This window comes from Cuculus canorus, chromosome 5, assembly GCF_017976375.1.
Source record: "Cuculus canorus isolate bCucCan1 chromosome 5, bCucCan1.pri, whole genome shotgun sequence".
Lineage (NCBI taxonomy): Eukaryota > Metazoa > Chordata > Aves > Cuculiformes > Cuculidae > Cuculus > Cuculus canorus.
This window is the reverse complement of record NC_071405.1, coordinates 53,366,358-53,386,809: the sequence shown is the minus strand read 5'-3', so window position 1 is coordinate 53,386,809 and position 20,452 is coordinate 53,366,358. Positions and strand designations below refer to the sequence as shown.

General features: G+C 40.6%; 1 protein-coding gene across 1 annotated transcript in view; it reads left to right on the top strand.

Moving 5' to 3' along the window:
• EHD4 (EH domain containing 4) overlaps window positions 1–19,846 on the top strand; it is a 33,269-nt gene extending 13,423 nt beyond the window's left edge. Inside the window, exons 4-6 of the mRNA XM_009570047.2 lie at window positions 8,382–8,794; window positions 12,487–12,651; window positions 16,063–19,846. Of these exons, the coding sequence (XP_009568342.2) occupies window positions 8,382–8,794; window positions 12,487–12,651; window positions 16,063–16,599 (1,115 nt within the window). The 3' untranslated portion in view covers window positions 16,600–19,846. The remainder of the gene's footprint in view (window positions 1–8,381; window positions 8,795–12,486; window positions 12,652–16,062) is intronic.
• Window positions 19,847–20,452: the final 606 nt, after the last annotated feature.

Sequence of the window (20,452 nt, the reverse complement as noted above, 5' to 3'; positions counted from 1 at the left end):
GTCCCAAACTTTCTGACTGCAAGGCCTGTTAAACCCATGTTCTAAGGCTAGAAGCAGTTTTTGGGATTTTTTCTCTTGAAAACTGGTAGGGTCAGGATATCATCCTGCTGCTATGGCTGCATATGGCTATGATTGCATGGTCTGTTGACTAATTAGTGCTTTGACACTCCTGGGAAAAGCCTTATTTCCATCATTTTAATTACTTTCCACAAAGTGGTAATGAATAAACTCCAGTATGTACTGCTGAAGTTCATGAATGAAGAAATGTTCCATAATAGCTGTAGCTCTTCAAGCTGGTCATATTTAGGAACTGAGGGGTTGGGCTATAAATAAGGTATTGTGTGTAGACACAGCTGCTAGTATTGCTTCTTAAGGTTGCTCGGCCATGTCATAATATAATTTTCAGTCAAAAGAGTTAAGGTAACAGGAGAAAGAAGGAATGGGATTTTTTTTTTTTAATAATCGGAAAATTCTGTGAAGAAATGAACCGTGGTTTTAACGTGCTGATTAAGAAGTTGGCCTGTACTTGAGAAACTATTTAAGCAGCATGATGTAAATAACTTTCTTCATTTTTGCCTTCAGCTGCATTTAAGTGTGTGTCAGAGGTTTCTGTGGAGTTGCAGATGGTAGTGATCCAGTGTGTGGCTTATGCTGCCCTTTGTTTAAAGACCTTTGCTTAAGAAATAGAAACTTGTGTGTTTGTGTCTGTGCGAGGGAAGAGCAGTCAGTTCTTTAACGTACCACACTTGGGATTTTCTGAGGAAATCCTGGAATAGTTACAATATATGCCAGCTGTGCAACCGTAGTCTTGTGTTTGCTTTGCACTGACAAGAGTAAGAGACTAACTTATGACTGTGATCTAAACCATGCTTGCTTATTTAAATGGCCTACTAGGTGTTTCCAGATTCTTTTTTCAGTGTCTAAGTGTGGATTTTGTCCTATTTATTGCTTTTTGTTGTCATGTAAAACATTCATCATGGGCAGAGCTGTGTTTTCCTCTGCCTGATATATTGGTGAACTAGCAGTGATGAGCAGTAATGAGTGCTCTACGTACGTGCAAGCAGAGGTTTGAATGCCGCTAAACCTGATGAGTAAAACAAATACTGCAAGTTGGTACTCTTATTTCTAAGCAGAAATGACGAAGTGTATGACTAATCATCTTTAAATTTCTGATGGGATGTTCACAATATACTTAAGTCTCAGTATACACAGAGAGTGTGATAAAATGAAAGATGGTCTTAAATCTACTTCTGCTTCTCTGTTTTATATTGCAGTTCCCTTTTTCCTTCATCCAGAAAAGTCAGGCTTACCTCTCTGTCTCTCTCTCTGCTTCTTAAATCAAGGGAAAGTGGTGTTTGGCAGCATTCAAACACTGCCTCTTCTGTAACAGTATGGAAGTGAATATGAAATAAGCAGAAAATCAGAGCATGGTATTAATATGCCATTGAAAAAGTGAGCAAATTGTGTGAGAAAATTCAGCACCATTAGGGACTTCACATGTGGACAGTTGTTTCACTCTAGATTGTTTCACTAGTAGTCAGTCGTCTGTTGCTTAAAGAACTGTGGCTCTTCACTGCCATCTAGAATTGCTCCTGTAACTTAACAAATCATATGCCTGTTAGTTTATTGCTTGAATTATTGATATTATGTGCCTCTCCAGTTGTTTGTATGGCCTAGATGGGCTGTCTTTTCATATGGTACACTTTCACATAAGTTGACGGTGCTAAGTCATAACCGCAAACACTTAGCTATTTCTCAGGCTTTAACTGGACTAGTTTGCATTTCATGATTTTTTATTTTTCCAGTGTGTTAAGGGCTGCCTTGAACATGTAACTTGGCATAGTTCTTTTACCACAAATGTGGTTCTCCTGTATGCTGTTTAACCAGTGTCGTGGTACTATAAATAAGGTTTTAGAAGTCAGCTTCAGAGCACTGTTTGTGCTCTGCCTCAGGTTTGCAGGGCAAGTGGTGCCAAGGTTTAAGGTTTCATACACTTAGGCATCATACATGTGAGGTACCTACAAGTCACTGCATGGACCCGTTGCATGCACCTATTGCGTCCTCAATGCAATACTGCACTCACCTGTGTCTGAAATGTTGCATAGTCGGATACATGTCCTGAGTAAGACTTTTGAGCTGCTTATGCAGTTGCCATACAGGTGATTTTGTGGTGTACAAACTTGACTTGTCTTGTTGTACTGCACACAGACAGGCCTGTCTGACCTGCTTCCTGATGGAGTCAGACTGACTTTGACATATTTATCCTGCAAGGATAATTTAGCACATTTTGAAATTTGATTTGCTTGGATTCCTCTTTAAATCCCCAGGTGTGAGTATAGGTAGTATTCTACAAGATATTTTCTGGTGTCCCTAAATGTGTCTGTGTCAGAGAAGGTTCTGTTTGTACACTTTCAGACCAACAAAGATTTTTCCCTTCAAAATGTGTGTTGTAACCCTTAAACTCACTCTCTGCTTCTCACTGGAATACGATTGCAGCTGATGTGCTTTGCTGTTGGAACCACTGTTTACTTTCACTGTGAAGCTGTTTGCAGATTTAAACATAGGAATGCTTTTCGATGCTTGCCAGGAAAGCTCTAAATATACACAGAGATTTTTCAGAATTTCTTTTCTGACAATGTCACGATTTTGTATTTCAAAATTTTATAGTTCGTCAAATTTACGTTTTCAATTTCTTTCTGTTTCTCTTCTAAACTTTTGGGGTTTGCATGAATCTTGCTGCTATTTTCTAAATAATATATGCAAGATGAGATTTTTCATAATTCAGTAATGGAAAATAACATTTAATAACACCTAATAAGTATTCTTAAGTGCTTTCTGTTCTGCAGATTATTGACGACTGTTTATATTTGAGGTATTACATTACCCTTGTAAAAGTTCAGCTTGTTTCTAACATAGATGAGGAGTAACTTTTCTTATTGGTAAAGTTTAAATGTGCTTGATGGCAGAGTAACGTTACAGAACCTCAGTGTAAAACCTCCACTCTCTGCTGTTGAATTTTTTTTTCCATTTTCTCATGAGCTACAGCTTAACTGTTTGTCTATGAATGGATATAACGCCTGCATAATGATAGAATTTGACAGGCATCGCTAGGAGTAACGTAAGCCTTCTGAGACAAACAAAGCAGTCAAATGTTAACTTCTGGTTTTAAAGTGTGGGAAAACAGTAAAGGGACTATAAAAAATACAATGTATGCACTATTTCCCAGCATGTTTTATTTATAACTCTGGAAAGCTTCCAGGCCGTGGATGAAGGAGCTGATGGCTTTCTGAAGAGTCAAAAATATACACAGAGTGCAACACTCAAAGCCTTCTCTCTTGACACACCTTTCCCACTCCTTTTGTCAGCAGGAGGATGTGCCAGAAGTTTCCTGCCTGTCAGTTCAGGGGCTGCGTGAGTGGCTGGAGGAGAGCATGCATATGTGTGCCAGCATTGTCCCCAGTCAGACAGTGCCTGTCCCTTTGCTGCTTTTGCAGCATCACTGGTGACGTTCACAAAGCCTGTGTTAGACAGAAATGTGCGTATGGTCTGCAAGGCTTGGAAGGAATATGGAGCAAAAGGAGAGGAGGAAGGAGAAGCAGTGTCTGGCAGGGTATGGGGAGGAACTGCTTTTAATTAGGGAGATAGGGTCTGGTTCATGATTGAGTGGCGTGAGGGGAAGGGTTTCAAGAAGTGTGAGGAAGTAGCTCAGAGGAAAATGGAGAGTATTAGTTAGCTTGTATTACAACTGGAGTTATTTAATGCAGGTAATTTTTTCAATTCCATTTGGCGTGTGAAAATGTAGTCATGAATTAAGGAAGATGATGCATATAATTGCAGCATTGTGTCAGGCTTTTCCTTGCAGTGAGACACTGTGCATTCTCCTCAGGATTAAACCACCAAAAGGAGTGCGGTAAGAGTGTTACCCAGGAGTACTAGATTAAGACAGGCTTTCATTAATATAACTGGAAACTTCCACCTTGGACAGTAAAAAGTTCATGTTTTCATGGGGCACTGAGCTCCATTTGAAAGACTGGGACAGTTTCGATGCTCATCTGTGGGAATGCATTAGAAGAATAGCAGACTGGGCACAGGTGGAAGGCTGCACTTGTCCAAGTCCAAATTGTGTGCCTTGGTTGTATGATAATTAGCACTGGCAAATGGGATCTCTCCAGCACCCTGCCCACCCCACAGAATCATAGAATCACCAGGTTGGAAAGGACCCACTGGATCATTGAGTCCAACCATTCCTAACACTCCCTTAACCCATGTCCCTAAGCACTTCATCAACCTGTTCCTTGAACACCTCCAGGGAAGGTGACTTGAACACCTCCCTGGGCAGCCTGTTCCTGTGCCAAATGACTCCTTCTGTGAAGAATTTTTTTCTGATGTCCAGCCTGAACCTCCCCTGGCGGAGCTTGAGGCCATTCCCCCTTGTCCTGTCCTCAGTCACTTGGGAGGAGAGGCCAGCTCCCTCCTCTCCACAACCTCCTTTCAGGTAGTTGTGGAGAGCAATAAGGTCTCCCCTCAGCCTCCTCTTCTCCAGGCTAAACAACCCCAGCTCTCTCAGCCGCTCCTTGTAAGACTTGTTCTTCAGCCCCCTCACCAGCTTCATTGCTCTTCTCTGGACACGCTCCAGAGCCTCAACATCCCTCTTGTGGTGAGGGGCGCAGAACTGAACACAGTACTCGAGGTGCGGTCTCACCAGTGCCGAGTATAGAGGGAGACTAACCTCCCTGGACCTGCTGGTTACACCGTTTCTAATACAAGCCAAGATGCCATTGGCCTTCTTGGTGACCTGGGCACACTGCTGGCTCATGTTCAGTCAGCTGTCAACCATTACCCCCAGGTCTCTCACTTCCGTGCAGCTCTCCAGCCACTCTTCCCCCAGTTTGTAGCACTGCATAGGGTTGTTGTGCCCCAAGTTCAGGACCCAGCATTTGGCCTTGTTGAACCTCATGCCATTGGCCTCGGCCCAGCAGTCCAGCCTGTTCAGATCCCTTTGCAGAGCCTCCCTACCCTCCAGCAGATCCACACTTCCACACAGCTTAGTGTCATCTGCAAACTTGTTAAGGGTGCACTCAATGCCTTCATCCAGGTCATTGATAAAGACATTGAACAGGGCTGGACCCAGTATCGAGCCCTGACGAACCCCACTTGTAACTGGCCTCCAGCTGGAGTTAACTCCATTGACCACCACTCTCTGGGCCTGGCCATCCAATCAGTTTTCAACTCAGGAGAGTGTGTGTCTGTCCAGGCCAGAGGCTGACAGTTTCTGAAACAGAATGCTGTGAGAAACTGTATCAAAGGCTTTACTGAAGTCCAAGAAGACTCCATCCATAACCTTTCCCTTGTCTAGTAGTCGAGTCATTTTGTTATAGAAGGCCATCAGGTTAGTTTTGCAAGATCTGCCTTTTGTAAACCCATGTTGACTGGGCCTGATCACCTCGTTCTCTTGCATGTGCTTCATGATAGCACTCAAGATCACCTGTTCCATGACTTTCCCCAGCACTGAGGTCAGACTGACAGGCCTGTAGTTCCCTGGATCCTCCCTGCAACCCCTTCTTGTAGATGGGCACAACATTAGCCAGCCTCCAGTCTAATGGAATTTCCCCAGTCAGCCAGGACCACTGGAAGATGATGGAAAGGGGTTTGGAAAGGACATCTGCCAGCTCCTTCAATACTCTTGGGTGGATCCCATCCGGCCCCATAGACTTGTGGGTGTCCAGCTGAGCAAGGAAGTCTCTAACCACCTCCTCTTGGATCATGGGAGCCTCATTCTGCTTCTCTAACTCCTGGGTTTGTACACAGAGGGAACAACTTTCCTTACTATTAAAGACTGAGGCAAAGAAGGCATTAAGTACCTCAGCCTTGTCCTCATCCTTGTCACTGTTGTTCCTTCTGCATTCAATAGGGACTGAACATTCTCCCTCGTCCTCCTTTTCTTGGTGATGTATTTGTAGAAAGATTTTTATTCTCTTTCACAGACTTAGGCAATTTGATTTCTAGTTGGGCCTTAGCCCTCCTGATTTTTTCCCTGCACGATCTCACGTCCTCCCTGTAGTCCACCCAAGACGCCTGTCCCTTCCTCCAAAGCTCATAGACCTTCTTCTTTTTGATGCCTCTCAAGATCTCCCTGCTCAACCAAGCTGGCTTTTTCCCCCACTGGCTCCTTTTCTGGAACATAAGGATGGCTTGCTCCTGAGCTGCTAGGATTTCATTTTTGAAGAGCACCCAGCCCTCGTGGGCTCCCTTGCCCTTAAGGACTGTCTCCCATGGGACTTTGCCAACCAGCCTTCTGAACAGTCCAAAGTCTGCCCTCTGGAAGTTTAATGTGACTGTTTATAACTCACCTTCTTACATATCCATTTGTGGAACACTTAACAGAATTTGTCTTGCTTCATTTTTCAGTTTTATGTAGTTTGTTTCAAGCAGATTTCCTTCTACATGAGTGAAATCAGAACAGGTTATTGAGTAGCTCAGATTTGTGCACTGTTGCAACTTTGTTGCTAAATGCAAGTGACATACAACATCTTACTTCTCCCTTTCTTTCCTCCTAAATTTAGGTAAAGATAAATTATTAATCCGGATTTTGGTAGCTCTCTTCCTTGCCCCGCGTTTCATCAAATATTCAGCTTTTCAGGAACTGGTCACAGGAAGGAACATATGAAAGCACCATAACAGTGTTATCTGGAGAGGGTTTGGATTTTGTATTCCTTACAAAAAAAGGAAAGTTTATGCTGGCTTTTTTTTAATAGCCAGTTAATGAGTCTGACCTGCATCCTCTTGGAATCTAATACCTTTCTAACATAGCCCTCTCCTTTCATTTTGATGTGTTTGTGCTGGATTTTTAGTGCAGTTTTATCATGTCTTTCTCAGGAAGGTGGAAGGCAGGTAACTGGGGATGTTTTCTTACTGTTAACTAGAATTTCTCAATTTCATTTTATATGTGATTTGTCACCTTTAAACAAAATATTTAAGACTGCGGTTTTTTTCCTGTGTTGCCAAACATGCACAAGTATACTCCATTACAGATCTGGAGTTCACCAGGAGTTCAAAAAACCAAAACCTGTTTTGCCTTTGGATTCCTTGTTAAAGAAAAGTATTGAAAGTATAGTGAACAATGACTTGACTGAACCAGCATTGTTTTAAGGAAACCTAAGCAACTTTATGATTTCCCCATATCTTTTTATTTATACTCCTTAAAATGCTGAGGAGAATGAGGAGTGGTGAGGTGCTTTGTTTGTATCCAGACCAGATGTATGAGGTGTTTGTATAACTGGTTAATGTACAAGTTGTCTAAGTGAGTTTCCTTTGCTGGGGGATTGGAGGTTTAAAGGCTTATCTCACACAGCTGATAAATGACCGAAGACACCCTGGAGGGCTTACTAGTGGTAACTGAACTTTCTTTGCTGTTGGCATTTAAATATGTGCTGCTGGGTGCAAAACAGTTGATTGTGTTTGGGTTACTTTACACCAGTCCTTGCATTTTGACTGCTCCCTCTTTTAGGTCTGATTTGTTTCTGAGAGGATGAGGAGGGGTAGGAAGTCAGCTCCCAGCTCATGCCTTGCTGTTCATTACTCAGACAGGATGAATCACGTCCATGCCATGTGCAATGCCACATCACTAGTAGTGACTCTCAGTGGATTAAATGTGTCACTTCTGAATAAGGAGCTCCTAAATAGTTTGTTGTGTGGATTAGACTACCAGCTGCCTTTATAAAAGCATTCAGATAGGTGTTACAAATAAGCTTTCCTTTAGAACCTGTCACGTCCCCAAGGCTCTCAGCAGTGCAGGCGTGTTACTTGTAAATTGGATCTCTGAGTTTGCTGTGGTAGAAAACCCAGCAAGTGTTGTAATGCAAAGAGAGATGTGTTCAGAAATTATTTTAAAATCCAATTATTTTGACTTGCTGATTTATACTGGAGTGGTGTACGTGTGCCCTTTTCCTTGTTAGCACAGGCTGTACTGCCAAAGTGGCGAGTGTTAACAGTGATGAAGAGAGCTTGTGATCAGAGTCCCGCAGAGCTGCTTAGCTTGGGTGCTTTGCTGAAGCCAGAACTCCTGGGAAGAGGCAAACATGGGTGTGAGATGGTAACTCACAGCAACACAAAAGATAGAGGCATAGGAGTCGAATGGCAAGGTTGCTTGAAGGTCATTGATAGAAACAAAAGGCAATAGTGGTGTGACTGGTCTAAGGAAATGTAGGATACAGGTGTCCTGACCTCATTGTTCACAGACACTGTTCTCCAGGAGCTCCATGTCTTCATTTTTCCCCTAGGTAGATGCTATCTATGATCCCCTTGTTCTCCATCCCCAGCCCTACCTCACTGAGATTCACTTTTCTGAACAGCGGGACTTTAATAGTGTACTCTTCCTTCAGGCTACGACTTCTGCCAAGTCCTCCAGTGGTTTGCTGAGAGAGTCGACCGTATCATCCTCCTTTTTGATGCTCATAAGCTGGACATATCTGATGAGTTTTCAGAGGCTATTAAGTCATTCCGCGGCCAGGATGACAAGATTCGAGTGGTGCTTAATAAGGCTGACCAAGTGGATACCCAGCAGCTGATGAGGGTCTATGGTGCACTCATGTGGTCCCTGGGAAAGGTGATTGACACCCCAGAGGTGCTCCGGGTCTACATTGGCTCCTTCTGGGCCCATCCTCTCCGGAACACAGAGAATCGAAGACTCTTTGAAGCTGAGGCACAGGATCTTTTCAAGGATATCCAGAGTCTCCCACAGAAGGCTGCTGTGCGGAAACTCAATGATCTCATTAAGAGGGCGAGACTTGCAAAGGTAAGAAAAAATACAAACCCTAAATTAATTAATTGAGCAGTCTCTTCTATGTGTCCTTTCTCAACCTGTAAACTGTGTGTTCTTCAGCAAATTGATTGAATTGCCAGTTTTTCAAGCCACTCAGGGTATAGAAGCAAGTAGGAAGAATCAAGACTTGTACTGGGATGCCTCCCTAACTTTAGAGAAGGGATTTGATGCATTTTAGGCCATTAAAACTATTGTTTGCTTGGTAGGGAAGTGAAAGTGGTTTGGGCTTTTACACTGTGCAGCAAGGTAATCTTAATGTTACTTTTTGGAGATAAATGGCCTTTTTTTTTTTTAGCCATAACTGGTATGTAGAGAACACTCAAGGAGTCAAAAAAAAAAGAAAAAGGGAAAAGAAAAAAGGAGGGAAAACCCACAACCAAAACTATTCACATGCAACCTTCCATATGCTTTTTTACATATCAATGCCCTAATACATACAGTCAATCACGTGCTGTGGAAAAAAACTGACTAAATGCATTTATGTTGTACACTAGAATATAAGACTGATTAAAAGCCTCACTCTCGTTGGACTGGAGACATACTTATGCATTAGACTGAAACTATTGAGCCTCTCAGATTATATCTTCTCCATTCCAAGTCAGAGACACTTGGGTGATGTGGGCTCTGTGTCATTGTATCCCGAAAAATCCATCTCTCATTACCCAGGAAAATGAGTTGTGTGCAGTGCTGTAGGTAGCCTCTGTCACCATTCCCCTTCTTTTCAACTCTGGAGGAGTTAACTGCATTGTGTACAATTTATTGTCACTAACTAGTGTGTGTAGTAAGCAGGCCGTGTGTGACAATGCTGATGATTTAAAATCCATTTAACTTTTTGTTAGGTCTCTAGTTATTGTCAATGAATGAGTGGATATCACTTCAAAGCTTTGTGACTTATTACGAAGTTTTAATTACCTATTTGTAAAACCTTTTGGTTCTGTTTTACACTAATCTTCAGACTCCCTGCTTAACAACACTAGCTTCATCTATCCTTTCTGCTTACTGTCTATCTAGAATAATCTGTGGTTGCCACCTGCAATACTTGTTTGCCTGTTTGTCTGATTCTACAGTGAGTTTATTTTATTGCAGCAGTGCAGCTACTGTTAGAATAATAGCTAAAGGCACTGCCAAGCTTGTTGTTTTAAAAAGATCAAGAACAAAATGAAATTTTGTGTTTCAGTAATTCCAGTTTCTCCTTTGGAAAAAGAAGGAAATCTAACCTCAGAATTACCTGGGGAGAAGGCTGGTGGTACTAGACACAAATTCTCATTTTAAAGTATGTTAGCATTTCCTATGCAGTCATCGAACAGAATGTGAATTGAGTTAATGTGGTTGTCTTGGAACACATTTTCATGTGGACTTCTAAGCAGATATGACGAGGATTTGCACTTACATTAATATAAGAATAGTCATATGGGATGTATACCACTTCCTATGTTGGCTTAATTAACTCTCTGAATGTAATGGTACAATTCAGGGGTTTTTGTGGCCTGACCTTGTGGGCACCCCCATAGCAGCTGATTCTTTGAAAATTCCATTTAAAATCATGTTCCTACTGACGTTGTGTTAAAAGTCGCTACAGCCTCAGTCTGTTTTGTGAAAGTTGTTGTCAGCTTTTTGCTTTCATTTCTTACAGTCATTCTGGAAGTAAAAAAGTCAGATGGATTTGTTTTAGGTGTTTATATGTAATGTAAAACAAAAATTGATAAAGTCAAATACAGTACTCATAAGGCATGCCATTAGACAGCTGTGGCAGGGAATAAACTGTTTATCCACAGGAAAGTAGCAATGTAATCTTTCCAGTGTTTTCTTTCTATCAACCAAACTAAGCCTAAAGTACTAACACTTAAAAATAATTTTTTACAGTATTGCAGGTATTTTTTTTTTGTCCTATCTCTATGCCACTGCATTCTTAAACTCTTCTAAAATGTGTACAGTAAGCAAAAAATAAAAGCAAACTGTTGACTTGCTGTCAAATGCAGGCATTGGGCTTTTTTCTAAGTCCTGTGACTCACTATCTTATTTTGAAGATGGGAAATGTTCTTATCTGTAAGAAACACATGTGCACACAGACAGGCCTTAGACCACATAGTATACACATGTGTAGCTGTTAGTGCTTGTGAAGTACAAACATACTTTCCTGGTTTTGCTAGAAGTGTTATTTTTAAACATAAGGGCCATAAAAGTACTTAAAATTACTTATAAATTCTATATAATAATAAATAATATCTTTGTTGAATCAATTCTCTCATTCTGGACAAATATTCATATCTATATTATTAGAAAATGTCATGAGTTTATGTAGAAACCATGCTTTTTTTTTTTTCTCCTCTGTAGAAATTTGAATTTATCTGCAATTAAAATGCATACACTCTTTTTAGATATGAGGAGGTGATGTTGTGTGGAAATTGCGATCTTAAGATGTAGAAATAAAAACTGGTTACACCCATTTTTCTTTTATAACAGATTCTTTTGTTACCATTTCCAGTAAGCCTCCTAAATAAGTATAGAGCGTATGAAAAATATATGTAACTTGTTTTGGGAGCAGCTGCATCCTTTTTTTGATGAAGAAGGACCTGAGTTCTGTAAAGATTTATCCTGTTGTGGAGGGTATTTGACTTCAATGTTCCTGGCCAGGTCAGAGGTTAGGAAAGCAGTTTGTTTACTTCAAGTTGTGATAGATGTGCCTTCTAAAAGAAGGATGACCTTTCGCTTCCCTCTTGTGTGCAGCACGAGTATCTGCCCACACAATGAACTGGACAAGTGAACTCACCTCATTTAATTAAGTGCAGCCCTCTGTTGCTGTCCTAGACCCAATCATTCACTGTGTGGCCACACAGATCCTTTTAGTGGTGAAAAGTGGTGGGAGGGTGGTTAAGCGAAGAGATAAATGGCTCAGCAGGGGTGAGAGTGGAAGGAGGATGCATGGATGGAATGGATGCTTTGATGGCAGTCCTGCATTATCATGATCATGGCAGATGGGAAACTTGAAGAGCTCTGCAAATATCAATTTGTTTTAGGACTTCTTATCCTAAATTAACGTCTTTCCTTGTGTGCTGGAAAGGCTGTACTTTTTTCACTAAGGCTTCTCAAGTCAGCCATGGCATGCTGTTGGTATAGTATGCTGGCTGCTCTGTCATCCTCTGGTGACTGCATAGATGTTAGTCACTTTTCTGAGAATAAATAGAAATGCAGTGTCACTTTAATTAGATAGCCCCGTCACTTAGCATATTTGGATTGCTTGAGGCATTATCCCATTGCTTTCCACAATAATTTGTGAGGCAAATGGAATTACAGTCTCTGCCACTGAGGCAGATGGACCAGTATGGCTAGCATTCTGTGAATGGTCTCTATATGTGATGTCAGGACGTGTGTTTGGGGCCTTGCTTTTGCTCTCACTTTTGGTACTGCTTAAGTGCTGTGTCATACTTCTTAAATTGTAAGTGTACATCTGTATTTCTTTCAAATGTATTTTCTTTCTCCCTGCCCCTCCAAGGACTGCTGAAAGCAGCAAAATCTAGTTGATAAGTTCTGGTAACGATTGTTGATAATATCTGATCCTTGAGCTCACTTAAGGAAGCATTATTTCTGTTTCTTTTTATGACTACGGTGAAGAATACTAATGTTAAAAAAACAGTAGTATTGATTTCAGTTTTGCTTTTTCTTAGGTTCATGCTTATATCATCAGCTATCTGAAAAAAGAAATGCCCTCTGTATTTGGAAAAGAGAACAAGAAGAAGGAACTGATCAGCCGATTACCCGAGATCTATATCCAGCTACAAAGGGAATACCATATCTCAGCAGGGGACTTCCCTGAAGTCAAAAAAATGCAGGTAAAATGATAGATTACACTTTAACTGAAAAAAATACTAACTTTCCAACTGTCTAGCAGAATTGGAAAAGGTAGGACAGAGTATCTCAGTGTGATAGTTTAGGGTCTTCAGCAACAGAGCTGCTGAAGTGGCAGTTAATCATGAGTTTTCTAAGGGGTTACCATGACTTGGAAGCAGTGCAGAACAAAAAATTGATAACTTGCTTAGTGTGCATACACTGCAGGACTACAGAAACAACTCGATATCTGGATGGAGATTAGTAAACAAGTGGTGTTCTTCAGGGGTCCGTATTGAGATCAGTACTATTTAATATCTTCACCAATGATATAGTGGGATCAAGTGCACCCTCAGCAAGTTTGTACATGACACCTGGCTGAGTTGCATGGTTGATACACCCGGGGAATGAGATGCCATTCAAAGGGACTTAGACAAATTGGAGAAGTTGGCCCATATGAACCTTAGGAGGTTCAACAAGGCAAAGTGCAAGGTTCTGCACCAGGGTCGGGGCAACCCCTGGTGTCAATACAGGCTGGAAGATGAAGAGATTGAGAGCAGCCCTGCAGAGAAGGACTTGGGGATACTGGTGGATGAAAAGCTGGACATGAGCAGGCAATGTGTGCTCGCAGCCCAGAAGGCCAACTGAGTCCTGGGCCGCATGAAAAGAAGCGTAGCCAGCAGGTTGATTCTGCCTCTCCCCCTTGGTGAGACCCCACCAGCAGCGCTGTGTCCAGCTCTCGAGTTCTCAGCACAGGAAAGACGTGGACTTTTTGGAGTGAGTCCAGAGGAAAGCAACAAAAAATGGTCAGCAGGATGGAACACCTCTCCTATGAGGAAAAGCTGAAAGAGTTGAGGTTGTTCGGCCTGGAGGGAGAGAAGACCTGGGGAGACCTTATTGCAGCCTTTCAGTACTTGAAGGGGACCTATGAGAAAGATGGGGACAGACTTTTTATTGGGGCCTGTAGCAATAGGACAAGGGGTAATGGTTTTAAACTAAAAGGGGGTAGATTCAGACTGAATATAAGGAAGAAATTCTACACTGTAGGGGTGATGAGACACTGGAACAGTTGGCCAGAGAGGTGGTAAATAAGCCATCACTGGGAACATTCAAGGTCAGGTTGGATAGGACTCTGAGCAACCTGATCCAGTTGAAGATGTCCTTGCTCATTGCAGGAGGGATTGGGCTAGATGAACTTTTAAGGGTCACTTCCAACCTAAGCCATTCTATGAAATTGTCATAAGGAATCAGATGTTCTGTCCTTTAAGTCAATATTTGGTCCTGTGTGGCAAATAGTACTAAAGGTTTTGTGCAAATAAAATGGCAGTGAACACTTCTGGGTCAAGCTGGTTCTTGTTTTGTGTCCTCAGTGTGGGCTTATATAACTTGTAATTCTATGAAATACTTGCATAAAGAGATCCTTGGTCACATATTATTCATTTTTACCCTATGCTGTTGTTTGCTCTTACTGATACTGTTTGCTAGTAAGTAATAAAGGCAATGTGTAACCTGAGAAGTACGACTTAAAACTTGTCTTTTCTGAAAATGGTGCCTTTCAAGTTGTTCTTGTCTTTTTGAGCTTGTATTCTATGAGGGAGAGAGGTAGATGTTCTCAATTTGTACTCTTATTGTTAGTTTTTAGATGCTATTGTCTCGTCTTCCTTTTTTGAACTTCATGCAATCTTACTACTAACTTTATCGCTTTCTCACCTTTTTCTTTCTGTCCTCTAGTTTGAGGTAAGTTGTTTAGAAACAGGGTATCATAGAGAAAAACAGCTAATGCCGTGTTAGCATTGCTTAATTTATTCTCCGAGCCTCAATTTGCAACTTTTGGATCTTGGATCACAGGCTTCTTAAATGGCCTTTGAATTAAAATAATTCAGCTTGGAAGCTGAAAAACATGAGATCAGCAGCCTGCATTTTGGTCTGGTCGTGGGCTTGTCATGACTGTGATGGAGGATGTTTTCCAGATTGACACTTGTGTGTCGTTTACATTTACACCACTAGTTATAAAGAGTGATGACTGGCTAATTAACCTGTCTATAGGGATGCACAAGTTTCTTTGAACTGAAATATTTAACTTGGGCATCAGTTATTGACATGAGACAGTAAATTATAGATGAAACACAAGATCTATTACAGCTAGGTTTTCATGGATGATTTTTGGAAGGGTTTCACGAGTTAGGTTTTAAACAGAGATTGTGTGGAAAAAGTTGACTCTTCCCTTGCCATTTTTGTTAGTGATGGGGAATAAGAGAGTAAGAGGTGATCACTTGTTAGTTTGGCTGTTGAAACAAACTTTGAATGGAACTTCATAAAACTGAGTACAGGTCTTTAAGCCTTAGCAGCAGATGGCAGCAAATAAATACTTAAGAGATCAGTCTCTTCTGTAACAGGAGTAAAATTGTGAGAAAAGGAAATTGTGCTGAAACAGGTAGCAGCTTTGACCTTTGCTTTCTAAGATTTATTGCATATCATAAATTTATACTGCTCAGTTGCTGTAAATCAGGTGATTGTGTGTTAATGTCACCTGAACAGTGATAGTTGTTGGTTAGTGGTTTTCCTCTAAGAAATCCATAGTTTGCATGTGCTTCAGGTTTCTTGAATTCATATTGTTACAGTTCTGGTACATATGGGAACAGCTTCCTGAGATGATAGATGTCATTTGTGAAAAGCAGTTTAACACTGTTTCAGGAGGGGAATTGGGGGTTTCTGTTTGGATTTTTTAACAGCTTCCACTGTAACTCTCTCTTCTTGGCTAGCATCTTGTAGGTAGAAATCATCTAATAATTGCCTAAAGTGTTTTTAATTTTTCAGTGTTCTGATGTAAAACGTGCTTGGGCTTGTGTTGAAATAGTGCATAATAGAACCATCTCTTTGAGGTTAGTAGGACTTCGTGTACAAGATGGAAACTCAGCTGGAACTATATGACTTCATGAGTTCTGGCAGCACTTCTGTAGAAATGCTGCTGCTCTTATTCCAACTCAGTTTTTCTTCATTGATAAGGAAAACAGAAAGTTTAGTCTGTAAAAATCAGATAAGTGCTGCAAACTCTTAGATTTATTTTTAACTTAAACACACTTAATGCTGGCAGGACTGAGGGCCTACTTGCATACTTTGATGTTTGGAAGAAAATCACCATGGTTTTATGCATTGCCACTTTGAAAATTGTATAGTAAATGTAGTTTAGTAGGCCAGCTCATGCACTGTTACAAAATTGTCTTAGTGTATTTCATCAATGTATTAAGTGTATGATACATCTGTGTTAGCTTTGCTTCTCCTTCAGGGGGAGCTTCAGTTATGGAAACTGCTTCAAAAGGTAACAGATGATTTTCATTTTAAGCCTATTTGTTAACTTGCTTCAATGTATTGGAAGTTTTTCTAACTACTGTCCCTGAAACTCTTGTCATTGGCAGGAGCAGTTGGAGACTTGTGACTTCACTAAATTTCACTCTTTGAAACCAAAGCTAATTGAATCCGTGGATAACATGCTGGCCAACAAAATTGCCTCCCTGATGAGCCTGATCAGACAGGAAGAGAGCAATATGCCCACAGAGATGGTGCATGGTGGAGCATTTGATGGCACTATGGCAGGACCTTTTGGCCAAGGATATGGAGAAGGTGCTAAGGAAGGAGCTGATGAAGATGAATGGGTTGTTGCTAAAGATAAACCTGCTTATGATGAGATTTTCTACACTCTTTCACCAATCAATGGCAAAATATCTGGGATCAATGCAAAGAAGGAGATGGTGACTTCTAAACTACCCAACAGTGTGTTGGGGAAGATCTGGAAACTTGCAGACTGTGATGGTGATGGGATGTTGGATGATGAGGAGTTTGCATTAGCAAAACATCTTATCAAGATTAAACTAGATGGGTATGAACTGCCTGGCACGCTACCTTCCCACCTGATGCCACCATCGCACAGGAAGCCTTTGCAGACAGCAGAGTGAAAAATAAAAGGAGAAGAATGAGGGGTTTGGAAATCTTACAACAAATCTGTCAAAACCACCAAAATTTGAAATTAGGCTTAGGTCCTTAAACCTCATAGCATATTTCACTCAAGTTACTGAAATTAGAAGCATCGTAGCAGGGAAACATTCATGTAGTTGTCCCTGCTGACTTTCACTGAGACATGTTTATCACAAGTGCCTTGTATAGATCTATCATAATGTGTAATGGTAAGATGAAAATGGTTTTGTAGTCTTGCTTCCACATCTTGCTGCCTTTGCAACCATAAAGCAGAAAAGGCCTTGGTTAAAAATCGCTGACCTTCACCAAACCTAAATGCTTTTATTTTTAGGTTCTTCAGGCTACTTTAAGTAACGCAATGAAGCTCTAAATGTTAAATCCACCTGTCTATGCAAGGAAAAATTTCTGTGCTAAAAACACACTTTAGGCATTGAGTGAATGCCAGCATCTCTATAGTGTTAGAGAAGGCGGATATAAAAGGAATTTTTTTCTTTTTTTATTTAATTTGGGAGTAGAGAAAGAGAGAAAGTCTTTTAAGTACTCTAAATTTGAGCAGACTTGTTTTAAAACCTGCTGTAGCTAACCTGCAAATATTGAAGTGATTCTTTCAATCTGCCATCACTGCATCTTATGTGAAGAACTGCTTCTTCAGTTTTCTACAGCACTATACGCTCAGTATTATGGTTGAAAGAACCAGATCTCCTTTGTTCCTTGGATTTGTAGTTTCTTTTGAGGTTTCAGTTTAGGTACCTTGCAGACAGTAAATTCCCAAGTTGTTCAAAGTGACAGCAGAATGTTTTTATAAGCTAAAAAAAAAAAGCCATGTTTCCATTGAAATTAAGCCTCATTTTTTTATTCAGAAAAGGTGCATTGCTGAAAGTCAGCCTCTTCAAAGCGTATCAAATCGTCTTGGGAAACTTTCATTGGTATTTAATTTATATTTACAGGCTATTATACAGTTATCTCTGATTTTTTTTATATATATAATATTTTTAAGAAATATTTTTAGCTCTTTTTTTTTTTGCTGATGTGTAGCTGATAGCCACAGAAGAGAGATTTAATTCCTCTGGTGGCAGATCTGAAAGATGGGAAAACTAGCAGGAGTCCTTACAGAATCAAATTTGAACATTTTTGGCGGCTTACAACTGATTTTGATCAGTACCTTGAAAGATCATAAATTTTTGGCCAAAAAAGGGTCAGTTCTTCCTAAAATCAAACTTGACAGTCAGTTTTGGTCTACGCATGTGAGCAAGAATTGACTAGTACTCCATTGGTAGTATGAAATGCCCTTCACATCAAAGGTACTGTAATTGCGAGCACTTTTTCTTTGAGTCCAGTAAGTGGTAGCAGTAGTCCCTTCTGAGACAGAATAAGCCAAAAAGTGTTTTAGCATCCTTGAAGTTACAATGGGGAAGGAAGCGGTTTGGGTGTTGTCTCCCAGTTAAGATTTTGGTCACATTTGCGTGTTCCAGTTTCTAGGTGACCTAAGAGCAGCCTGAGCTGCTTTTTTCAAATCACACCCTTGGAGGTTGTCAGTCAAGTTTAATACTCCAGATCATTCTGGATGTCTTATCTTTCTGCATCTGTTCCAATCTGATGTGAAATCACTATGAAATTTGCTAGGACTCTGCCATGTGAAAACAATGAAGCTATTTTAAGTAATGACAGGGGAACACCTTTACCTAGCTAGCCCTCCTGGACTGTATCAAGGATATCCTGGCATAGTTAAACCATTCTTGAGGACTTGCTTGGTTTTTTAAAATTCTTTAGATTATTCTCTTAGCTTTCAAGCATACCAACTCTATTTCTGTTAGACCTAAATTAGGAACCAAATTAGCCTTAGTGCATATCTGTGCACTTTAGCAGAGCTGTGAAACTTGACCATAACTCTACTTGTGTGACTGTACATCTGCAGAGTAACTGATTTTTTTTTTTTTATCTAATTTATTTTTGATTGAACAAAAGATAGTCTATAGATGTTGCAGGAGTTGTTAAAAAAACAGGCTTCAGAAGTACTAATGTATGCTTGTTTGTGTGGAGCGTCTGCAGTCAGTAACAAATTCATACACTAATGACTAGCCTGAGTAGCTTAGCAAGGAAAGCCACCAGCAGAAAGAAAGCAAGCTTGTGTATTATGACTACTGTAGTGTGAACAAAGGTGAGAGAATCTGGAAGGTTGCTGGTCCTCCAGCTCTGTCTGCCTTATCTTGCTATTCAGCTGCATAGGGTTCCAGGGTGGACCCATGTTTGAATTCCCACCATGTGTAGCTTCCAGGGGTGATGCTCCAAATGCATTGGAGCCATGTGATCCCATGCCAGTAGAAATATCCTTCATTGAGAGGAGTAGGATAGTTTCTCAATGATGTTATTTTATTTTTCCATCTTTACTGGGCAGACTGAAATGCATAATCTTGAATAAGTCAAATTGTTTTGTCTGGGTGGGATTGAAATGTTTTGCTTTGTTTTCCTGTCGAACTTGAAAGGGGAATGCACAAAGTCTATATAGGAGTAGAGGTGGATTTGCTCTGTTCATCTGGAGGACTAGAAGTGTTTCAGGATCGGCATGCAGGGCTACATGTGTAAAAGCATTTCTATGTGTGTGGTGCAGTGCACTAGCATCATACTTAGTTGATAGGAATAAAGTACATTTCATGTGGACTTCAAACAGCAGTTTTCTTGCACAACTAAACTGATACAGTAGGTTGCCATTGCTCAGGGGAAGGGATCTCTTTTTGCTACCTCCTCACATACCCACAGATACACTCCATTTGCTTTGCCACTTCTGTAGTTTGTCAGATCCTGCACATCCATTCAGTTAGTTAAACCTGCCACTTGCAACAGTTTAAGTTCTGTAGAGTTAGTGACTCCATATGTTAGGAGCATGAGAAGGGAGCACGATTAACTTCCCTCATGAAACCATGCTCTAACTAATTATTTGGAACTGCAGTATGAGATAACCTTTGGTATTGAGTTTGATGCTACTGATCTCTGCTAAAGAAACACCAAGATGTTGAATTTGTGGCCTTTGTATGCCCAGGATTTTGGTTACATCTGCTGCAAGATAATTGAAAGCTGTTGATAATTCAACCTGTGAAATCATTGCCCATTGCTGTAGCCCGATGCCGTAAGCCAAAGTAAAGACTGCTGCTTTTACCTTTTCTCCAACTGTGTCACAACAGTTTTAATTCCCACTCCTAGTTCTGTTCCCAAAGAAATTAATTAGAATTAATTAGACTTTTTTTGTAGATTGGAACAGAAAATGTGGGACTGCTGTTCATAACCGCACTATGGGACAGGAAGAGCCTTTTAAAGCTGTGACAGCTTGAAAGTGGTGAGTTTGTACAAAGATTCTGTCAGTTAGGACAAGGTTCGGATTGTTACTTTGGGGTGGTATGGATTTATGTGGAGCTTGGTCTCAAAGCAGTAGTATTCAGTCCTTGACTTCCAACATCATCGTTCATTTTCTAGTACCTCTTTTTCTTCTCACTTCCTTCCTTTCACAATGTGCACTCACTTTGGTTGCTCTTTATATTGTTGGAATTCAAGCAGGGTTTAAAATGTATGATTTGCTGAATATGCGTAACTTAGCACTGAGAGAATGAACATGAACTTTGTTTTCTACTTAACATGCTCACCTTTTCTAATATTTTTGTTAAATACTGTATTTTCACTTCAAAGGCACTCTGATTTATGAGGGAAGGCTTGATCTGTGCAGTATGTGTCAGTTTGTCCAACTAGGCAAGCAGAGTTGTAGGTTCATTATTGTTGCACTTTTATTACACAATAAATTCCTTGCAGATACTGTAATATATTTTAATATGCTTTGTAATCATT